Here is a 19,661-nt window from a genome sequence, read left to right as displayed (position 1 = left end):
GGGTTCAACATTTGTGAAGGAAAAGAACGGTTGCTGAGGAACATGGGAAGAAATATGCATCATGCTGCACCAGGCAGCGAGACTGTATCCTGCAAAGTATGGAGGAAACTCTCACCCTTCTCTTGAGAGAGATCTGGATCCTCCCCTGGTTGGTAATGAGTCTCAGAGGAGTAGTAACAGGATCCTGATCGCCATTGTCAGTAGCATCTGCTTCTATCCGAAGTGTCTGCCAGGTGAGCTCTTTGAATGTCAAAACCTACCCAGAAGGAGAAAAATAGGAAAATGTTGAGATTTTCAACAACTTCAAGGATTAAACTAAATGCTTAGAAGATGTGGAATGAAACAAGGCCACAGAAAGTCATTCAACGCACTCTTCTTTTTGTACTGATCCCAGTACAAAAACAAAATCATGCCCTAGGTAACATCTGACCCCCTCTCTCACACCAAGTTTAAAACCAGCCAAACTACAAGGCCATTCAGAGCTTCTCCAGTTTCATTCTCTCAGAGGAGCTCAGAGAAAGCTCTGAACACAAGTCAGCTCTCAGCCACCCTGTTCCAGCAAACAGTAGGGAAGCTCATGGAGGCTCCCTACCATCACTGTACAAGAATTCAGACAACAGCCTGAATACCCTAGAGGACTGGGGTAGCACGAGTGCCACTCTGCTGTGCACGTTATGACAGGCAACGTAAGACAACTCTTTACCTCTCCTCTCTGTGGATCAGTAATGCGGGTGAGTCGCAAGTCGCTCTGTTGCCAGTTTGGGTTGACACTGTAGCCTTGAAGCTGCCATAGCTCAAAAGAAGCATGAAAGGCCTTGGAGTGAATCTTGATGGTGATGGAATTGACAACAATAAACATCCCCTCCACGACCTTTTCAGCAAAGCCATATTCACTGCAAAGAGAAGATCCCTCAAAGTCATCACCTGTTACCACAAGAGGCCCAGCAGAGGTAGGGCTACACAGAGAGAGACCCCAAGGTTTATAAGCAATATTAGAACCACTTAAACCTGAGTACAGAGAGGCCAGTGGTTAACCATAGAGAACAATGGCCACCTATACCCCAACAGCATGTCAGAAAGAAATGACAGGGCTCAGGGACTGACCTCTGACCTGCAGCAAGAGCAATGGGAGACTGTCCGTTGGGTGGCCGAGGCTCTTCGCATGTTCGCATCTCTACTTCCACTTTATCCAGGTACTGTAAGGACAGAACATGGGAGCAATAAATACAAGACCAAGACTCAAGGTCAGCCTGCCAGCCTTAGATTTGAGACTCTAGGGCAGGGATAACCAAGCTCTGGAGCCTCCTGACTCTCCAAGAGTCTCATGTATTAAAATTCCCATACCATCAGTGCCAGGAACATTGGGTAATCCGAATCCCCAGAAGTGGAGGGGAAAACAAACAACAACCAGGCACAAGGTTGCCCTGGACTTCACCAAGAGCTCAGCCCAGCTCCATCCTGCAGTGAAATGTGGGTCTCATGGGAGGTCACTCATCGCCAAACAGGACTATTCTCAGAACTCCCCTTCCCCCATGTGCTAAGGGCCTAGAGGATTTAGGTCAAACGAAAATTTGAGTATGTACTTCAGTTTCCCTTTACAGAATTTTTCTCAAGTAGGAGAGATTAAAAAGACTGAGGAAGAAAAGGAATGGACAAGAGAAGAAACTTTACCAGGCAGATAGGGTGTGTTTTCAGCTTTGTCCACTGGATCTGAAACAATAAAGTTGAGTTTACAAGAGTTATCTTCATATTGGAAAGTTTGCAAAATTGCAGGAAAGCATCTGAGCCCAAAGTTTGAGCCCCATTTCTCTGAGAAACGACCACAGTGACAATCCATCCTATCTTACCAAATCCAGGTTGAACAGGCTCACAGAGACAAGTGAAAAGACATTCCAGCCACCAGACCTATAAATCCAACTTCGCTTTTGGATCTCACACATCATCACAAGTAACAGATATTCTGCAGGTCAAATTCTCATTTTTCATATTCCTTTATGGGGAATGTTCTTGTCCTTCAAGAGTTTATAGTTAATTGCTGCTGTTACTGGAAGTCAGGTAACTCTTTAAAAAAAATGTGCACAAACCAAAAAGATCCATTTTATTTTCTTACAGCAACACTTATCTGCAGTTCTCGTAGGAGGGAGAACAAATGTTTGTTACTAAATTAAGCAGATCTGACTCTAAAAACAGAGTGGATCAGATGAGCAAGACAGGCTCATTTTATTGTCACTTGGCAGAGCAGAACGGTATTTCTTTTATAGCAAGTCTCTTTGATATACTAAAAACTTTTGCACTCATGTAATGCAACTATGGTTAGTACCAACTGAGATGAAACAATCTGGCATTTCATATGAACTGAAAAAAAAATCAATTTTTTGCTCTAAAAAGCATAAAGAAGAAGAATTTGTAAAAGAGTTCAGTGTGCAAAAGTGCAAGCGCACAATTTCAGCAATTATGTATGTAAATGGATAACTGTGGGCATAAAGGCTGAGTGCAGAGAGTGCAGCTTTTCACATGCACTAATCACGCATTTCTTACAAACTGCATTTTCAACAATTAAGACTTAAGTTCAATTTATTTTTACAATACCTCACAGCACAATTACACTTTCAGAGAATGGCACTCCATTTCTCTCTGCTTCCTATTCCTGTTGGAGGTCTATGTTACTTGTTTAGCATTAAAAAAAAAAGTCAGTGGGGATGAGGGAAGACACAGAGTAACTCCTCCGCTATCAAAATAGCAGGGAAATGGCAGGGAATGACCAGAGAGGTCTGTAAAATCCTAAGTGACATGGAAGTGATGAACAGGGAATGATTGTTCACTATTTCTTCCAATAACAGTACCAGGAGGGTATCAACTAAAACTAGTATACACAGGATTGATGGAAGCAAAAGCAGATGCAGTTAAGCTGTGAAATTCTTTGCCATAGCACACTCTGGATGTTAAATAAGTGGGTCCAGAAAGAATCTGGGCAAATTCCTGGAAATTCATCAATGGCTATTAAATACAAACACCACACTGCTGGCTTGACAAGTCACCTGAAGGTGAGGAAAGACCACAGCACACTTCTATGCTTCTCTCAGCATCCTCTACCATCTGCTGCCAGCCACCATCAGGAGGAGAGTACTTGGCAAAGGCAGCCTTTGGTGAAACCTGCTGTGGCTATCTCATAGCATTCAATCAGCAAATATCACACCTAAAGCACAGGGACTGACATGTGTGGATCAAATCCCATCATGATTCTTCATCAGGAATTCCCAAGTGACAAACAGAAGCTGCCAATGGAAGGCCTCAACTGCGTCTGGGGACGCAAGCGCAGCCTCCTCTGCTCACCCTGATAGATGCCTTGTTACAGTAGACCCGAGTGATGGCAAGCCAGGTGGGCAGCTCCAGCACATTCTGCAGCACCTCTTCATCCAGCTCCAGGTTGGTCAGCTGCCCCTGCCCTTTCAGCGTGCTCAGGTTGATTTTGTCTGGAGAGAGATTCTTAGTAAACCTACAAGAGAAGAAAGAGGAGACTCTAAAAACAACCCCCAGCAAAGCTGTGGAGACTAGAAGAGCATTTAAAAGAGCTATTTTAAGTATAAGAATCTGCTTTCTGTTTTGTTAAACCCTTTCTGACATTTTTAAACCCAGGGTATGCTGGTTGCTCCAGAAAAAAAAAATGTCTTTACACTTTGACATTTGAAGTACTTTTTTGTTTGCTTGGTTTTCGTTTTAAGTCAAATTCAATTTTGAGAGACTGAAAATCCCTTCTAAAGCTCTGGGAACCTGGAAACCAGCAAAATTGCCCTAGGGCAAAACCAAAGAAAACCAAAGCCAAATTGCAACAGGTCAGCAATTTAATTCCCCCCAGAAGTGCCATATCAGCAGTAAAAAGTTTAATTACCTAGATTCTTTTTGAAGTTTTTGACACAGGAAAGTAAAAGATCATTAATAGATTACTTTTATGGCTGTCTCTTTAAACACCAGTCTCGCAATCCAGCCTGCTCTTTGGTCAGCAGGTCCAAGCATGCAGCCTAATTCCCCTCCCTAGTGACCAGCCCAAGCTCCTGTCCTCATCTCCTTTTGGCAACCAGCAGCTGCTGCTCTCTCTGGTTACAATTCCTCCTTCCAATGGCTTCAGTCGTTTCCACCTCCCTTGTACACAGCCTAGTATCTTCAGATCCCTTATGTGCCCGAGATTTAAATGCAATAGATGAAACAATTTCAGCAGGACTACTCAAGAGCAGTGTATTCTGCTGTAGATCTGAAAACCTCTGGCTTCCTTAAAACCACTGTGGCCCCTAAGGAACCAGAAAAGCCGGTTTTAGAGGGCACTAGACCACAGAGGCTGTATGTGTGTCAGGAACACCTCTCCGGGACGGCTGTCTCCATCAAACAACCCTTCTGTGCAGAAGGGGCTGCCACCAAGGGAGCAAGGCAGCTTGCGCTCTGCAGTCACAGGATTCAAAGTTGAAGACTTCCTGCCAAACAACCTGCCCACTACTGAAGCCAGGGCTTATTCCACACATTCCTCCATACTAATGCTAATTCTAATTCTGTACAGTGGTCCAGAAAGCCGAAGAGAAAGAAAGACCCTATTGTCAGCGTAAGCAGGATTAGGGTCACAGTTAGTCACACGCCATTCTCCTTTCCCTGCACCAGCAGCATGAGCTACTTCTCTGTGAAAGGCACAAAGGGCATCTTGAACAAAGTCATCACTAAAAGCGGGGAGGAGGAACCAGAGCAACACTGGGGATGGCAGCTGATGTGGCCACCGTAGGAGCACGAGGTATAGCACAAAACTGGCTGAGGCACCAGAGCAGCTGCTGGTCAGTCAACTCAGGGCTTCCCGGGTCAAAAGTGCCTTTGTGAAGCAAACGTTTTGTTAGGAGAAAGTCTGATGGATGGCGAAGAGCCACTGACGTCAACCCTATGTTACCGATGCAGCAACTCCTGGAAAAGGAGGGTGGCACAAACAGCTGTGAGTTTGCCTACCACTGCTTTTTACCTTGATCCCTGCCACAGTAGAGTCTTCTGCTGCCACAGAAGCCTGAGTCAGACATTTACTGTGTCATGCTGTCATCTCCCTCCCCTGAGCCGAAGGTACACACTGACAGCTGATTAAAGACCAAGTTATAACACACCTGCCAGCATCTCAGCCTGACACGTTCACTTAAAACTTGTTACTCCCTTTAACTGCAGGCCCTCTTGTTTAAACACACCCAGGAAGGCAGCCAAGTTCAACACTGCTTCCCAGCATCTGTACAAAGGAATAACATATTCCAGAGCGTGCTACAGCAGCTGCTCCACTGGCGGGGAGATGCAGGCATATGCTGAGTGTCTGCAAGATTTGCGCTTGGAGTCCTGTTGTGAGCACCCACAATCTCAGACACTGCTGAAAATTAGACCAAATACCTCCGGGGGCAATACAGAAGCATCCTCATCTTGCATTAGAGAACCAGCTCTGTTGAAAGCTGTTGTAATCACATCCACTTGGGATTGGATACTAAGAATAAAACAAATACAACCCGAACAGGTAGGTAATAAAAAGCACTTGGCACTGTTAAGCTCACAGGCTGCTATCGGTAGTGATCAGCTTACAGGTGGGGAGAGGCTGAGGCACAGAGCAGCTTTCTCACACTTGCAAAGCAAGGATCAAAACCCTGGTGTCTCAAATCCTCATCCCAGGCTAAGCATGCTTAGATGAGGAAGCTGCTTTCAGCTGGTAATGCAGAAGAAAAATATAAGGACATGTCTAAACCAAGGCACTACTTTTATTTAGTGTGCATGTGTATCAAAAGAAGAGTAACACAGTGAAAGGGCACTAAAGCTGTGAAACAGGACACTGGTGGTGAGAGTGGTATGAAACATGACCTAGCTAAAAACAAATAACTATTTGTAATCATCTACAGGGAAAGGCTGCAGAGATCCTGCTGAGCAGGAAAGCAAGCCACCATGAGTACTACCAGACTCTACAGAAGAATCCTTTTCATGAGGCATTCTAGATGCACCAAAATGTGCCATCCCACTCCCCAAGGAGAGGTTATGGACCCCACCGATGATGGGACAACAGAAGCTGCAAGTTTAGTAAACAAAAACCTAAACTAGAAACAAATTCTCTCTTTTAAACCACACAGACAAAATTCCTGAAGGTATGCCTATTACCAAGTCTCCTGCTCTCATCTGCTCCTCCTGTAAAGGAATCAGAGATCATCAAAAGGAATAACCTTCACATTTAAGACACTGTCATACATGTAATGCATGTTAGATGGGGCTTACAAGAGGAAAACAGATGAAGTGTGCCTGTGAACTTGGGAGCTCATAGATGCCAAATCTTCATTACTTCTTGAAAGGAACTGCTTTGGTCACTGCCAGAGGAAGGAAAAAGCAGTGAGAGCAGACAATTTTAGATATTTGTTGGCAGACTTGCTCCATTCATACTCTTCAACAGTAACATTTTTGGCAGCATGGATTGCTGGCTTAGAGAAAAGTGAATGAAAATGGCAGCTATTAGGAAAACTGACAGTGTGGGATATTTGCACTTTTTTTTTTTTTTTTTTTGCAACTCTAACAGAAGTCACATAGCGTTAAGCCAGTAAACTCAAAGGACAGCACTCCTTTTGAGCTTGCCAGGATTACCATGACAAAAGTCAAACCAGAAAACCTTTTTCTATCTTCTATGGAATTGTCATTGCAGTCACAAGGGCTTTTTGCATCTGTGTACACTTACATGAGCACGCATGCATCCACACTAACAATACCATGAGCAACATTTTGTCTCTGAAAGTGTCTGCCAGGCAGAAGCTGATCTGCTGCACAATAGCCAAATGGACCATCACAGCCACCAGCATCCATAGAAAGTCTTCAAGTGACTAAAAAGGTCTTGCTGCATGCACAATCAAGGCAATGGGAAACACAAGCTAGAAGCTTATTAACAGCTATAGCTATGCAAGTCCTGCTAGGTCAAACCTCTTAGTCCAGTGGCGTGCGGAGAAGAATTTTCCCTACAGTCTGTTTCCCACCATTTCTTTCCATTTGAGATGACGCGAGTGTTAGGGCTCTCAATCAATGTTCATAAGCAGCAAATGCAGTCATTAACAGTGCTACCCTAATTTCATAGGCTGATGGTCTCATCCTAAGAAGCTAACAACACCCAGATGATTTAAACCTCAACACCTTCTTGGGATTTGGCCTAAAAGACTGTAGTTCTTTACAGAAACCCTCAGCTTTCTCGGGCAGTTTCCGAGATCATGATTTGATTGACTCTGAAGCTTCATTTCAGGTTTTAGATGGGGAAGGCACATGAGTGTCAGTCTATTTGCCCAATCATCAGCTTGAATATGTATCAAAACCTGATGTTACTACTAAAAGAACGACTGCCCTATTCATCAGCTTTCATATCCAGAGGACACAAACTCATTGATTGCAACAGGGAGTTTGGCCAAATCTGATTGCTGGCCCAAAGCCAGGCTATAATCATAAATAATAAATTTAATGTTCACATTTGTAGCTGTCTGGCCACACTGTCTCCAACTGAGCAAATACATAGACAGATAATGTCAGGAGAAGACGTCTGAAATCATAAAACTTCTCTTCAGATCCATCTCTCCCATTACCTTGCTGCCACGTGGTACAGGAACCCTCTCGTTAGCAGCTTCATATACTCAAACTAGATTTTCTGTCTCAGCTTCTTCTCCTGCAGTTATTCAGTAATCATCATCTATTGTATGTAACCACTACCTACAGCTAAACACATTTATTTCTATTAATATCGTTGTTACTATGGTTATTATATGTGAGAACTAATTAGCAGTACACCAGTGACCTTCATTTTACTTAATGACAAGCATCATCTATTGGCAGAAGTAAGTGTACGGCTTGCAGTACTAGCCACAGTTGCAGACAGCAGATGGAAAAATACTCAAAACACAAGTAAGCCAGGAAGGGGGGTAACTTCTCAGCTGCAATCTGAAAACAGACAAGCAATATCAACGGCTCCAGGGAAGCCGTCTCCTGCTGCAGACAAGGTTCTTGCCTTCACAAGGGTAACAGCAAGGGAAGAGAGGAAGATTTTCTGCCTTAATTTGTAATACATATAGGTAATCTAAGCAACTGTAGCAGAAGGACGGAAATTAGACATGGAAAAACCCCTATATTCTGGCCAATGCAGATTTGCTCCTTACCCAAAATCTTTCCCAGAGTCTTGTCTGGTTAGGTTTTGGACAGGCCATTTAATGGGTTTTCCATCTTCCTTGGGAAGGTCTTCTACAATCCAAAAATCTCCATGGTAGGCCATTTCCCCGCAGATTAAACCTTCTTATCTCAGCAGCCAAAGAGCATTTTTACTTGGAAAAAAAGGTTCATTACTAATAAAAGAAAAGGTCAGTGACTTCCAAATACAGAAAAACTTTCAAGGAAGACAGCAGCAGAGGCTTTAACTGGAAGACATGTGTCTGAGAATGAACTGAAAAATAATTTTGGAAGAAATAAAACTGGGCAAGTGATCAAAACTTCTGTAAAAAGGAAGAAAACAGCTGCCTCAAAGACAGATAGGAAGAAGAAGTAAAAGCCCTTTCAGGAAGAAAAGCCATTTTACTTACACAAGCTTTTGGTATAACTGTGGAACAATCTGTCTGGTAAGCATGCACAGTACTACTCAAGATTGAGAGATTCAGAGATGCAGGCAAGGAAGAGAAACATACTGAATTAGCAGAAGACGAGACCAACTTATGCACAGTATTAGATGGCATCTATTACTAATCTAGTTGGTATCATACCAACTTAGTATAAAGCCATTTAGAATTGAATGGAATCTGATCAATACCAAACTAACCAATTGTTTAGAAGGTGGAAAGCACCACATCTTATTACTGAAAATCACCTCCGTAACTCCAGCTATGCTGCGTACAGTACTGGTGTACCCTAGATATACTGGTAGGCAATAATGTTTTCCTTTGCGGACAAAGAGGTCCCAATGCAATAAGCCTAATGACTTCACCCTACTTAAGTTACACAACAAACTCTGTACATGTTACCATGTAACCCTGTAACAGCCTTTAGCACTATACTGGTAGGCTCCTTATCAGGGTAGATTTAAGTGCATCAAGGTGCCTGTATACACATACCACTGCTGGCTTTAAATTATCAGCTTTCTGTTTTTCCAAGCTTCAGCTACATTGCATAAAAGGCTGGACCATTCAACTACCCAAAGCCAAACACAGTTTCACATGGGCCACAGACCATCTCCGAGTAATCAATTGTCTTGGCTCCAAGTTACCTACTACCATACAACATGGCTGAAGTAAAAAGACTTAGAAATTCAATTCAAAGTTAAACTTGCAGAGGAAAAATCCACATTTCCAAACAGATCAGGAACAAGATTGAACTGTTACACAAAGCACGAATGTCAGCTCAATCCTCCCTGAAGTCTGCCTCCCCATGTACTCAGACCCCTGGGGACACTTTCTTGTCCCAAACAGAAGTGACTCTTAAGCATTCTGAATACTGGAAAACTGCAAAAGCTGCAGTCTAGGTGTGCTTCTTCCACCACACCAACTGTCAACCAATTTGGTACTAGGAGACCTGTAAAGCAAATCGTAAACTAATCTGAAAGGAAAAGAGGCTGGGGTTTTGGCAGGGGTTGAACTCCACCTTGCTGAGGAACTGTTTTACTATTTTTGGCTCATCAGCTGGAAGCTCAGTAAAGTTTAAATGCCAGCTGCCCCATGCTCTGAAATCTGGAATGCAAACCCTCGTCAGCTGCCAGGGAATTTCCCAATACTAAACCTCAAGCAAATAGTAACACACAAAAGAAAACTAGGAAGAAACATGTAAATAAATGCACTAGTCAAAGCCCCACTTCTCAAATTTTAAGAAATTATTTGCCCTGCAATCCAACCTGCATTTTTGTTTCCAACCTGCAGAAAATAACAGGTTATTATATAATTCAGACTCAACTGAGCAGCTGCAGAGGAGGTTAAGAGCTCAAGCAGTCTCAGAGAAGACAAGCAGAGAAGAGTCAAGTTTAACAGCCCCTTTTCCTGACCCATCACTTAGTCTGAAGATTAGTGGTGTGTGGAGAGGTTCCATGTGGCCAGCACAAGGCTCTGCAAAAGCCAGCAGCTGATGCGAGGATATATCCAGCCACATTTTCCTCCTGAGCTACTGAAGTGCAACTTATTTTTGCTGCAATAAGAGTCTATTTAGCATTCCAGAAACGGCACACACTTCTCTCTCAAGCTGAGTTGAAGTGGTGGAAAAAACCTTGCATCCAGCAGCTGACACATGCTTCATAAAAATGACAATTTGGTTCTTCTGGTAAACTGTAGCATAGCAATCCTGATTTTAGAGATTACTCTCTGTGAAAGGACAATGCCGCATCCTGTTATGCGCGTGCTCTCTTTTCCCACCCAGTCTTGAACAAACAAGTGGTAGCTGTTTTATTCCATAATAGCCTGGAATTCCATTTTTCCATCAAGAATTCCTCAATATTAAGTTTTTAGAAAGTAAAAAAGCCAGCAAAATGTACTAGGAAAACAAGAAATTTCCAAATTACATTAAAGGGTTTGCATCCAGCCTTAAATGCTTTGCTAGACACAGCATGTAACAACTTAAGAGACAAACTTATTACTGACGGTTCAATGCTGGATACCTTGGGACCTCTGCCCGATGGCCCGCAAAAGAGCAGTCACTACTGGGAAGGAGACTTGACAAAGCTTCTTTCTTATAAATTGGCTTCAGAGCTTCTTGCTATGAACTGTTTCCAGCCCATTCCCAAAACTGCTTCTATTTGCCAGTGCTCCCAGGGCTATTTTCAGAGCAATGTACAAACTGGCTCGTTAGAATTATCTCTACTTAACCACTGGGGAAACAACAGCACCCAATGATTAAGCAACTTCCCCATAGCCACACAAAGCACCACACTGCCGACTGCCCTCCAGACCCAACTGCACGCTCTACCCAACACAGCCCCACGACAGGTGAGCTCCAGGCATCTCCCATCTGTCCCCAAACCCTCCCACCTTTTGAGACGTGTCCTGCTGCTCTCAGCCACATGAAGATCAAGATGTAGAACTTAAAAAATTCAGGGAGGTTATCCACACCTTGGTTACCTGCTCTCTCTAACATACCTATGTTGCTCAAGTGCCCTTCAGCCATGCCAAAATGCATGCAAGCCCCTTGCAGGCATGAGAACAAAACCACATTCCTCCTCTGCTATTCTCTGCCATTGTTTGTCCCAGTGCTGGCTGCAGACGGGGTTTATTCTGGGCTTTGGCTACCAGTTTTGTTTTACAAGCTTTGGATTCCAACTTGTGTGCTTTGTGGCACTTGGGCACCAAAGAAACTATTACCTGGCTGAACAGAATGCACTGAAAATCAGGAACAGAATGCTTTGCAGATGGAAAAGTAATGGCTTTTTTATCATCAATTTTTAACTGCTAGCAACTTTGTGGTTTCATGTATTTCCCATAGCTGCAACAGCTATTTTAGGCAAATTATCGTCTTCAGCAGTAGAAGTTTCCCTGATCACTGAAGGAGGATATTAAAGCAGCTAAAGCCAAAATTGCAATGTTGGTTTCAATTCTAGCAAAGAGACTCTGTCCCAGGCAAAGGTTCTCCAGAGGTCCCTTCTACCTAAATCACTCCATGATTCTGTAGCTTCGTCAGGCCCAGATGTAATTTCCCCGCTTTCCTCCCTACCCACCGCACTCGTTAAATTTCTTCCAGTTAATTTAGAATCAAGGTCAGGAAAGTGGGAGAAACCTTAAGGGTTAGGTGGTAAGCACACATCTTATAGTGATGGCAGATCCTTCTAAATCAGAGGGTTTCCAACACTTTTTACTCACTGAATGTGCCATCACTTTGGCTGTCACTGCAAAGGCACAGCTGCATCTCAGCGTTTGAGCACGCAGCGATGCTGCAAAACACTTCAGGACAAGTGAGAAGCAAACAGGCCAGAGAATTCAGGCTGTATTTTCTTGTGATTTCCAGGTTGCAGCATTTAGCCAAGAAATCTAAGTGTTGAGGGGAGAAATAAGTGCTCATTGGACTTGGGGAATTCCCCACCCCTCTGTGTCGGGCAAATGATGCATATCTGGTAGCACAATCTGACCTTCTGCCCATGCAAGCCACAGAGCCCATCTCAAGAATTCCTGAATGGCAGAGGCTGAATCCCATTTTCTTGGCTGAAGAACCACAGCTTCTGTCTCTTGTCCCCATCTTTTCTGAGGAGAAGGATGGGTCCCCCTCAGGATAACACATCTCACTTCTGCCATCCTGAGCTCTAGTACCACCAAACACCAGCTACAATGGCCTTTCTTTGTCCTGTTTGAGCCTGAAAGCATGTCTTTGATGGTGGAGGCGGATAGAGGACAGACAAGGAGATCACATACTTTTGAGCATGGAGGCACAAACCACTCCAAGACTAACTGAAGAGCTAATCCAGTAATGCTACAGAACAGGCAGGGCTCACGTGGCAGAGAGCAGCTCTGGGTCTTGGAGCCAGCTCTGAATTCTTTGCATGTGGCACAGAAGTAGCACAACTGCCTGGAAGGGGTAATACCAAATGCATTCTTAGGGCCAGGAAGATTCTGAGGTTCTTACATCCAAGTTATGAAATGACAGCCCACAGAAGCCTATGTGTTCCTAGCTCAGGGCACTCTGCAACACCCACGTGTTCCTAACAGCTAAATTGATCTAGAAGAAACTAAAGATACACTACAGGCTTTCCTGATATTTCAACTTATCTCCTAGCAGTGGTTTTATCTGTTGCAAGGACTAGGTGCAATTGCAAATGAAAGAGGGGAGGAGACGAGGCAATCTCATCTGGAAAAAGGGATATATGGCCTAAACCACTGGGAACTGAGAAGAAAGGCACTGCTAAGGTACAGTACAATTTATGAGGAGTTACACGATGCCACTTCTTCTGGCTGTGTCCTTGACTTGCATCTACAAGCATCAAAGTATTAGATCCTGCACATGCTATTCAATTGTTTTGTTTTCTACGATTTTTAAAAATCCTGTTTCTGAGGCTTATCTTATTTATCTAAAAAGGTGGCGCCAATACTGTGCTATGAAAGACAGTTCTGCCAACTTCCGCCATGCCTCAACTTCCTCTGTATGACACTGGGATATAGAAGAAAGTGACAAATGATGGCATGATCGATAAACCTGGCTGCGCAGCCTTGCACCTTCCAAAGATACTTTGGTTTCAGCCTCCATTGGAAAGGTCGTACCGTCCAAAACGTTGCCCATCATTCAGCAACCTCCAAAACCCAGGAAAGGAGGAAGCAAACCAACCAACAGAAGCAAAACAAAGTATAAGACAACACTGAAAACCTTGCTACAAACACCATCTTAATCCCTTCCACAATTCCCAGTCTTGCTCCACAGCAACATAGTGCCTTGCAGATACTGTCCCGACCAACACAGGAAACAGCAGCTGAGATCCTATGTGTCCGGTAATCCCGTGCAATAGACCGGGAATAAAACAGAATGAAAGCCCCAGTGGCACTCTAGTACTTGGGAAATGCAGAAATGAAGGGCCTCTGCATGCATCAGGCCCTGCTTACAAGCATGGCTCTAGCAAAGACAAAGCCACCAGCCCAGTATCCCCTATAGTTCTGTTGCACACATCTGTTATCAACTGGGCCAGCTGCCTGGACTGGTTCCTCAAGCACCGCGCTCTTCCCTCTGCAAACAGGTCTCGTTTCCTGTGCTGGTTTTCCTCTGTATTTTCTCAGTGGTAGTGCTGGTGTTACCTTAGCCAACTCTTCTCTCTCATTTCTCCTCTGCTTCCTTCTCACCCTACTTTCAGAGATTCCTAAAGTTCCTCCTCAGCTGCAGTTCTCCAGGACTCCTGTCAAAGCTAAATACACTTGTGGTCTTCTTCCCCTGCATTCAAACCTGCTCCCAGAACCCCACCCCACCTTCTCTGCTGACACCAGCTTCTACTTCTTTCAGAGGCTTCTGACTCAGCGGCTCTTTCACATCGGCTTTTTGGAACTGGGGCAAGCAAAGCTATTACCTGATTATTTTCTCCACCTAACTTTTATTCTTTTCTTCCGAACAGAAGGATTACATACTGCATTTCCTTGGGAAACCACGTAACACGTGCAATTTGATGGTCTATTAGGGCCCATTACTCCACAAGCTCGCATGTTTTAACATGTGTAATAGAAGAATGTCACAAAGCAGTTGTCAGATGCAGCAGTGGATAAAAGCTTTCTAATGAAATTAAATAAAAATAATTTTGATAAGGATTTCCACTGCAGTGCTGAGAACTCAAACCCTCATGTGTTATATTAAGTAAGTCTGGGCAGTTTGGCTTGCCTCAGTTTCCCTTTTTATCACATGGGGATAAATACTACCTTTCTAGTATTCCAAGATCAAGTATGTACTACATCTCCACCGAGCACTATTTAACAACACCACCACAAAAAAACCAACAACAAAAGAAAGAAAACCACAATAAAAAGAGGGTACTTTAAACAAAACCAGAAAGACATAAAGGCAAATCACTGTTTTTATTTTAAAGCAATAGATGTACTTCCATGAATAATTTCAGGCTGGTAAACACAACCAAATACTGCTCTTGCTGGACAGCCTTGGAGGAGTTCAAACCAGATTCAAGTTCAAACACACAGCAAGCAGCTGATGCTTCAGACAGCTTGTAGAGAGAAGCTTTTGTCCCAGCTGTAACAGTTTGATGCTCGGTTATAAACATTCTCCTGCAGAATCTGCCACCCCAGTACTGCAGCCATGTGCCAGTGTAGAAGCAGCAAAAAGTGAAACTACCTAATCTGTTTTCTTTTCCAAGCTAAATATAGGACAAAAGAGTGAAAAGCACAGATGGTGAAAGCACTGCAAGTTTTTAGGCTCTTCTGCTCTAGGAATTTAAGCTGCTAAAGCACAACACAGGCTAAGCCTTCTAAAACACACTCATAACTCAGCTCTGTCACCGACGGCAAAACCCAGCTTTACAGATCACCGCAAGTGACCACTGTCATCCTATTAGGCATGTGATTCATTTAATCTGAACAGTTGGTGTGAAATAACTCTTTCCTATTTCCCTGATCTTGCTGTCTCTCATGACCGTTCCAGGAACAAAAACCACACCCCATGCAGAAATTACTTCAAACGAAGACCTAATAAGAGGAACAAGGAATTATTTCATACGCAAATTGAAAGCAGAAAATAAAGGCAGATTAACAATTCAGTATTAAAAATCTTCCAGGCAAATGAGCATAGCTGAAAGAAAGACCCAAAGGGAGTGTGAAGTGGAGGTATTTGGAGGAAACAAAGCTTCAATGGAAAAACATAATCTTTTTTATACAACATTAAACCGTGTTCAAAATGCATTCTGCGAAACGGCCACAATACTTATGCAAGAGAGGGGCAGGATCAGACCAACCACCCTGAACGACAGAGTAAGTCCAGCTAATAGGAAAACAGGTAGAGCTGCAGAATTTTTCGTGATTCCCTGTTCTCCTGGGAACTGCACAAAGGAGACACGAGTGAACACTAACAACCAACCTGATGAGAGGGGAAAAAAGGGGACACTTTGAGCAGGAACATGTTGTAACAGTGCAAAGTAAAGAAGACCAAAAAGCAAAATTAAGTAAAAGCACCAGCAAGAAAAGTGTATTTATCTAAAGAGAATTATCCATAAGAACAACACACGTACTCTTTCATTCTAGGAGGAGTGGTACCTAGGAATAAAGCCCAGCTCTATTTCAGCCTCCATTAATAACTGCTCTCATCCACCTCTCCTTGTTATAAATACTTCAGTGCCTCCTGACAAGGCGACTGAATCCATAACGAGTACAACATGCCGCTTTGAGGTGGAATGAGACAGAAAGCTCGGAGATTTGTGATGTCAGGTCTAGCAGAAATTCATTTAAATTAGCGCACTGAACAGATCAAGCAGCAGGCTCTATTACACTCCTTTTTGGTACAGTGCCTAGAAAGCTGGAGTACTGAGCAACTAGTGACTCAGAATTGCCGCAGACAGACACTTACTTTATCGAGGAGACTGCTCGCTTAAAGTTTGCGGGGATCCTTCTGAGGTTCCAGAAACTCTCAGGATTTACTACCAGCCCCCTAGAGCCAAGATTCGCAGGTCTTGGCTCCTTGTTCCAGCACTGACACTGTGTAAGCCCACACAAGTCACTTCAAGCCCTTCGTTTTCTATCTGAGCTTCTCCACCAGTAAAAACAGAAAGGACTTGAACATCTGCAGCTCATAAAGCACAGAGAAGAAAAACAACGTGCAATGCTGTGCCTTCACCAGTATCCTCAGAGACACACCACCTTTCTATTTCATATTATTCTACCCTTTCAGGAATGCAGAAGGACGATGTGCCCGTGGCCATGAGATAACACAAGAACCGCTAGCTCTCACGCGGCTCTTTTCTTTCAAACGGCAAGGAAACAGAGGCACCGCGATTTCCCCAAGGTCAACCCCCAAGTTACCGGCAGAGCCACATCTGAAGCTGTATTTACTGACTCGCAGCCTTACACACCAAGCTCCAGCTGACCGTCTCCCTCAACACACCTTTTCGCACCTTGAATGAACTTCACCGAAAAGGACAAAACATCAGCGAAAATGACAGCCAAGTGCCTGAGCCCGGGCTACCTGTATCAGCTATTACAGCACTCCTTCTCGCCCTCGGAACCTTTCGCTGTTCCTATTCTCCTCTCCCGAATTTTTATTGACGCTCACCCGCTCCCAGCCGAGCGGGAGCTGCTGCTGGCAGCAGCCCCGGCCTACAGCTGCCCACCCCGGCGGGTCCGCTCGGCGAACGCAGCCCCCCAGGGACACGCACACCCGGCCCGGCCGTTTCCCCGCACCGCCGGTACCGAGACAAGACCGGCAACGGTAGGAGCCGGGCCGGGCTGGAAACCTCCGCCACGGCTCCCGCACACCGGGGGCACCGAACCGGGGCTCTGAGGGGCCGGACCCCCGCAGGACGCGGCCCTGAGGGGAGGGCGGCGGGGCCTGCTCACGGCGGGCTGGGCTCGCTCGTCCCCGGGCCACCAGCTCCCCGGGCCCTCAAATCGCCCCGGGCCCTCAAACACCCCCCCCCGGGCCCCAAAACCGCTCCGCGCCCCCCCCCCCCACCCCCGGCAGCGGGGCTGCCAGCCGGGCCCTACGGTCCCCAAGCCCCACAGCAGCCCCTCGGGGCCGGGGGCCGGGGCCCGGGTCCTCACCCACCGCCGCGCTTCAGGCCCGGGCCCTCCCTCACCGGCAGCCTCCCCCCTCCCCGGGAGGAAGAGGAACAGGAGGAAGAGGAGGGACCGGGTGCCTTTACCGGGAGAGGTGCTTCAGGATCTGCTTCTTGATGATGCCGGCCATGCCGCGGGGCGGCGGGGCTCAGGGCCGCGGGCGGCGGGACCCCATCCCGGCGCCGCCACCGCCTCCCGCCCCGCCCCGCCCCCGCCGCCTCCCGCCGGCCCCCGCGCGCCGCCGCCGCCGCCTCCCGCCCCGCCGCGCCCCCTAGCGGCCCCCGCCAGCGCCGCAGCCGCGCTCCACGCGTGTGCGCGGAGCGGGCGGACCCACGGGACACGCACACACACACACACACACACACACACACACACCGGGGCACACACCCCCCCGCCCCCGGGACACGGACACGCACACACCCGGGACACACAACCCGCCCTAGCCCCGGGTAGGGCTGGAGCCCAAATCGTGCCTCCCCCGCGGTGCTCCGGTGCTGAGGGGAAGCCTGCGAGTGAGGGTGCCAGCGGTTTTAATTACGTGCTTTTACCTCTGTTAAAATGTCGGAGCTGCGGGGGAAAATCCGCAAGACATGGAAGCAGCTGAGTTTCACACCTCTGCTTTGGATAGCTCCCTTCCCGAGAGCATCGCGGGTGAGCCAAAACTAAGTTTTTGTAAAAGAGGCACTCAGGCTACAAAAATAAAATGTTCAACCTAAAACAATGTAACTAGCTCGGAAGGAAAAAATACCCATCAATCTTTGTTTCAAGCAGTTTCTCTGCTACTTAGTTTGCTTGCACTGTCACTCTTTGGTGGATGACAACGAGTTAGAACATTTCAGATGCCGCGTGAGATTTCAGCTTGGCTTACAAGGGAGCGTTTTGCTTTCCAGGCTGGGTGCAGCAAAGGGAACCCCCGCATAAACGGTCACGCTGTTCTGCAGGCAGAGACCTACCCCCCGGAGCCTTATGCCCATTCGTCACGCCTCTAACAGCTCCACGACAAGAAAAACCACGTGCTTTCTACTTCACTGAGTACATTCTGTTTTAATCTGACGATAGGCGGGGGGAGGACTCAAGCGGCATACAAGCCTTGAACCTTTATCAAAACCCACTGCTGACCATCACTAATTCCTGCCTACAGTTTTCCCAGGAGAAAGTCAACAATACGCATTGACGAAGATGAGTGTTGTATGTTCACTCTAACAGCAGTCCAGCTTCAACGTAAAGCTGAAAAACGCTCAGATTATTGATCACAGAGAGGCATTCACCTTCCGAGATATGCATTGGTACAGTCATTTCAGCTCCTCGCAATCTATGCGGTGTCTGACGCGGGAGATGAAGCTGCAGTACGATCCCTTCGCTGTCAGACACAGGAAGCTCGGGAGAGCAGCAGGATCCCCCGCACCTCAATGCTGGTCCAGCCCGAGTGCTGTGGGCAGCAGGCATCTACCCCAGTATGGTTTATTATAGAAACATTCTCTAACTTTTGCCTCATCTCAACGTTTGTTGAACACTGCTATTAAATATCGAGCTATTAAATATCTGATGTCTCAGCTACACCATATTCTTTAGAGATTGTTGAAAGCACACAAACTCCTAAACATATAATCTCCACTAGATGATTGGACTGTCCTGTCCCATAGCAGAGTGCAACTTGGAAAAGTTCTGGTACCCAAACACTTTCTCGTAAGATGCAAATCACTCCCACACTTTCGTATTAGATGCACCATGTCTAGAATGAGTTGGACAGTTCTGCAGACTGAAATAGATGTCACCCGACATGCACAGAGCAGCCAGTTATGCTGGCAATGAATGAATTCTTTTATTTCAATTGGAATTGTGCACCTGTATTACATACACCTTATCAAAAGCAAAATCCTTTTAATAAACTAAAGGGCCTGGGATATGTCTTCCACAACACATCCCTTTATGCTAAGAAGAGAACCGAGCATTAATAACTACTGACTCAACTCCAATAACATAATTAAATGTGTCCAAAGGTGCTGGTACCAATAGAAAAGCAGAAATATGTTCAGTAGCATCAAAACAATTACTGTAAGAAGTAGACTTTTAACAGCATCTCTTTGCTTCCCTCAGTGGAGAATCATCATTTTATTAAGTTCATCCTATTTTGTGCTAGTAAAGTCACTTAATGGTGCAGTCTCCCTAGTCAGAGATTTCCCTGCAGTCTTTTCTGATGTCACGTTTTGTTTGTTTTTTTTTTTATTAGAAACACGCATACTTGTTTTGAAACAAGAATTCAAAATGCAGATAGTAATACATCTCTCGAGGGGTATGACATGAAAAAGAGAGACTACCTAAAGACTAAGGAGAAAAAAAAAAAAACCTGAAAAAAAATCTGTGCAAGATGGGTAGGAAAAAAGAAAACTGACATCTCTTTCTGCCAGGCAGAAAAACCACACACAGAGAAAGGCTCAGATTCTCCATATG

At 45.4% G+C, this 19,661-nt stretch overlaps 1 protein-coding gene across 4 annotated transcripts in view; it reads right to left on the bottom strand.

Moving 5' to 3' along the window:
- BLTP3A (bridge-like lipid transfer protein family member 3A) overlaps positions 1-17,414 on the bottom strand; it is a 35,484-nt gene extending 18,070 nt beyond the window's left edge. The window contains exons 1-6 of one of the 4 annotated variants that reach the window (XM_049831702.1): positions 17,297-17,414; positions 3,334-3,496; positions 1,672-1,710; positions 1,105-1,196; positions 704-893; positions 116-256 (exon numbers count right to left, since the gene is read on the bottom strand). In XM_049831702.1, the coding sequence (XP_049687659.1) occupies positions 116-256; positions 704-893; positions 1,105-1,196; positions 1,672-1,710; positions 3,334-3,496; positions 17,297-17,340 (669 nt within the window). In that variant the 5' untranslated portion in view covers positions 17,341-17,414. Of the gene's footprint in view, positions 1-115; positions 257-703; positions 894-1,104; positions 1,197-1,671; positions 1,711-3,333; positions 3,497-8,168; positions 9,545-17,296 lie in introns of those variants that run through there. The other 3 variants (XM_049831705.1, XM_049831704.1, XM_049831701.1) reach the window with 3 other exon arrangements.
- Positions 17,415-19,661: the final 2,247 nt, after the last annotated feature.

This window comes from Accipiter gentilis, chromosome 29 (genome assembly GCF_929443795.1).
Source record: "Accipiter gentilis chromosome 29, bAccGen1.1, whole genome shotgun sequence".
Taxonomy (NCBI): Eukaryota; Metazoa; Chordata; class Aves; order Accipitriformes; family Accipitridae; genus Astur; species Astur gentilis.
Note: the sequence above shows the minus strand (reverse complement) of the source record. Positions and strands in the feature narration are given on the sequence as shown.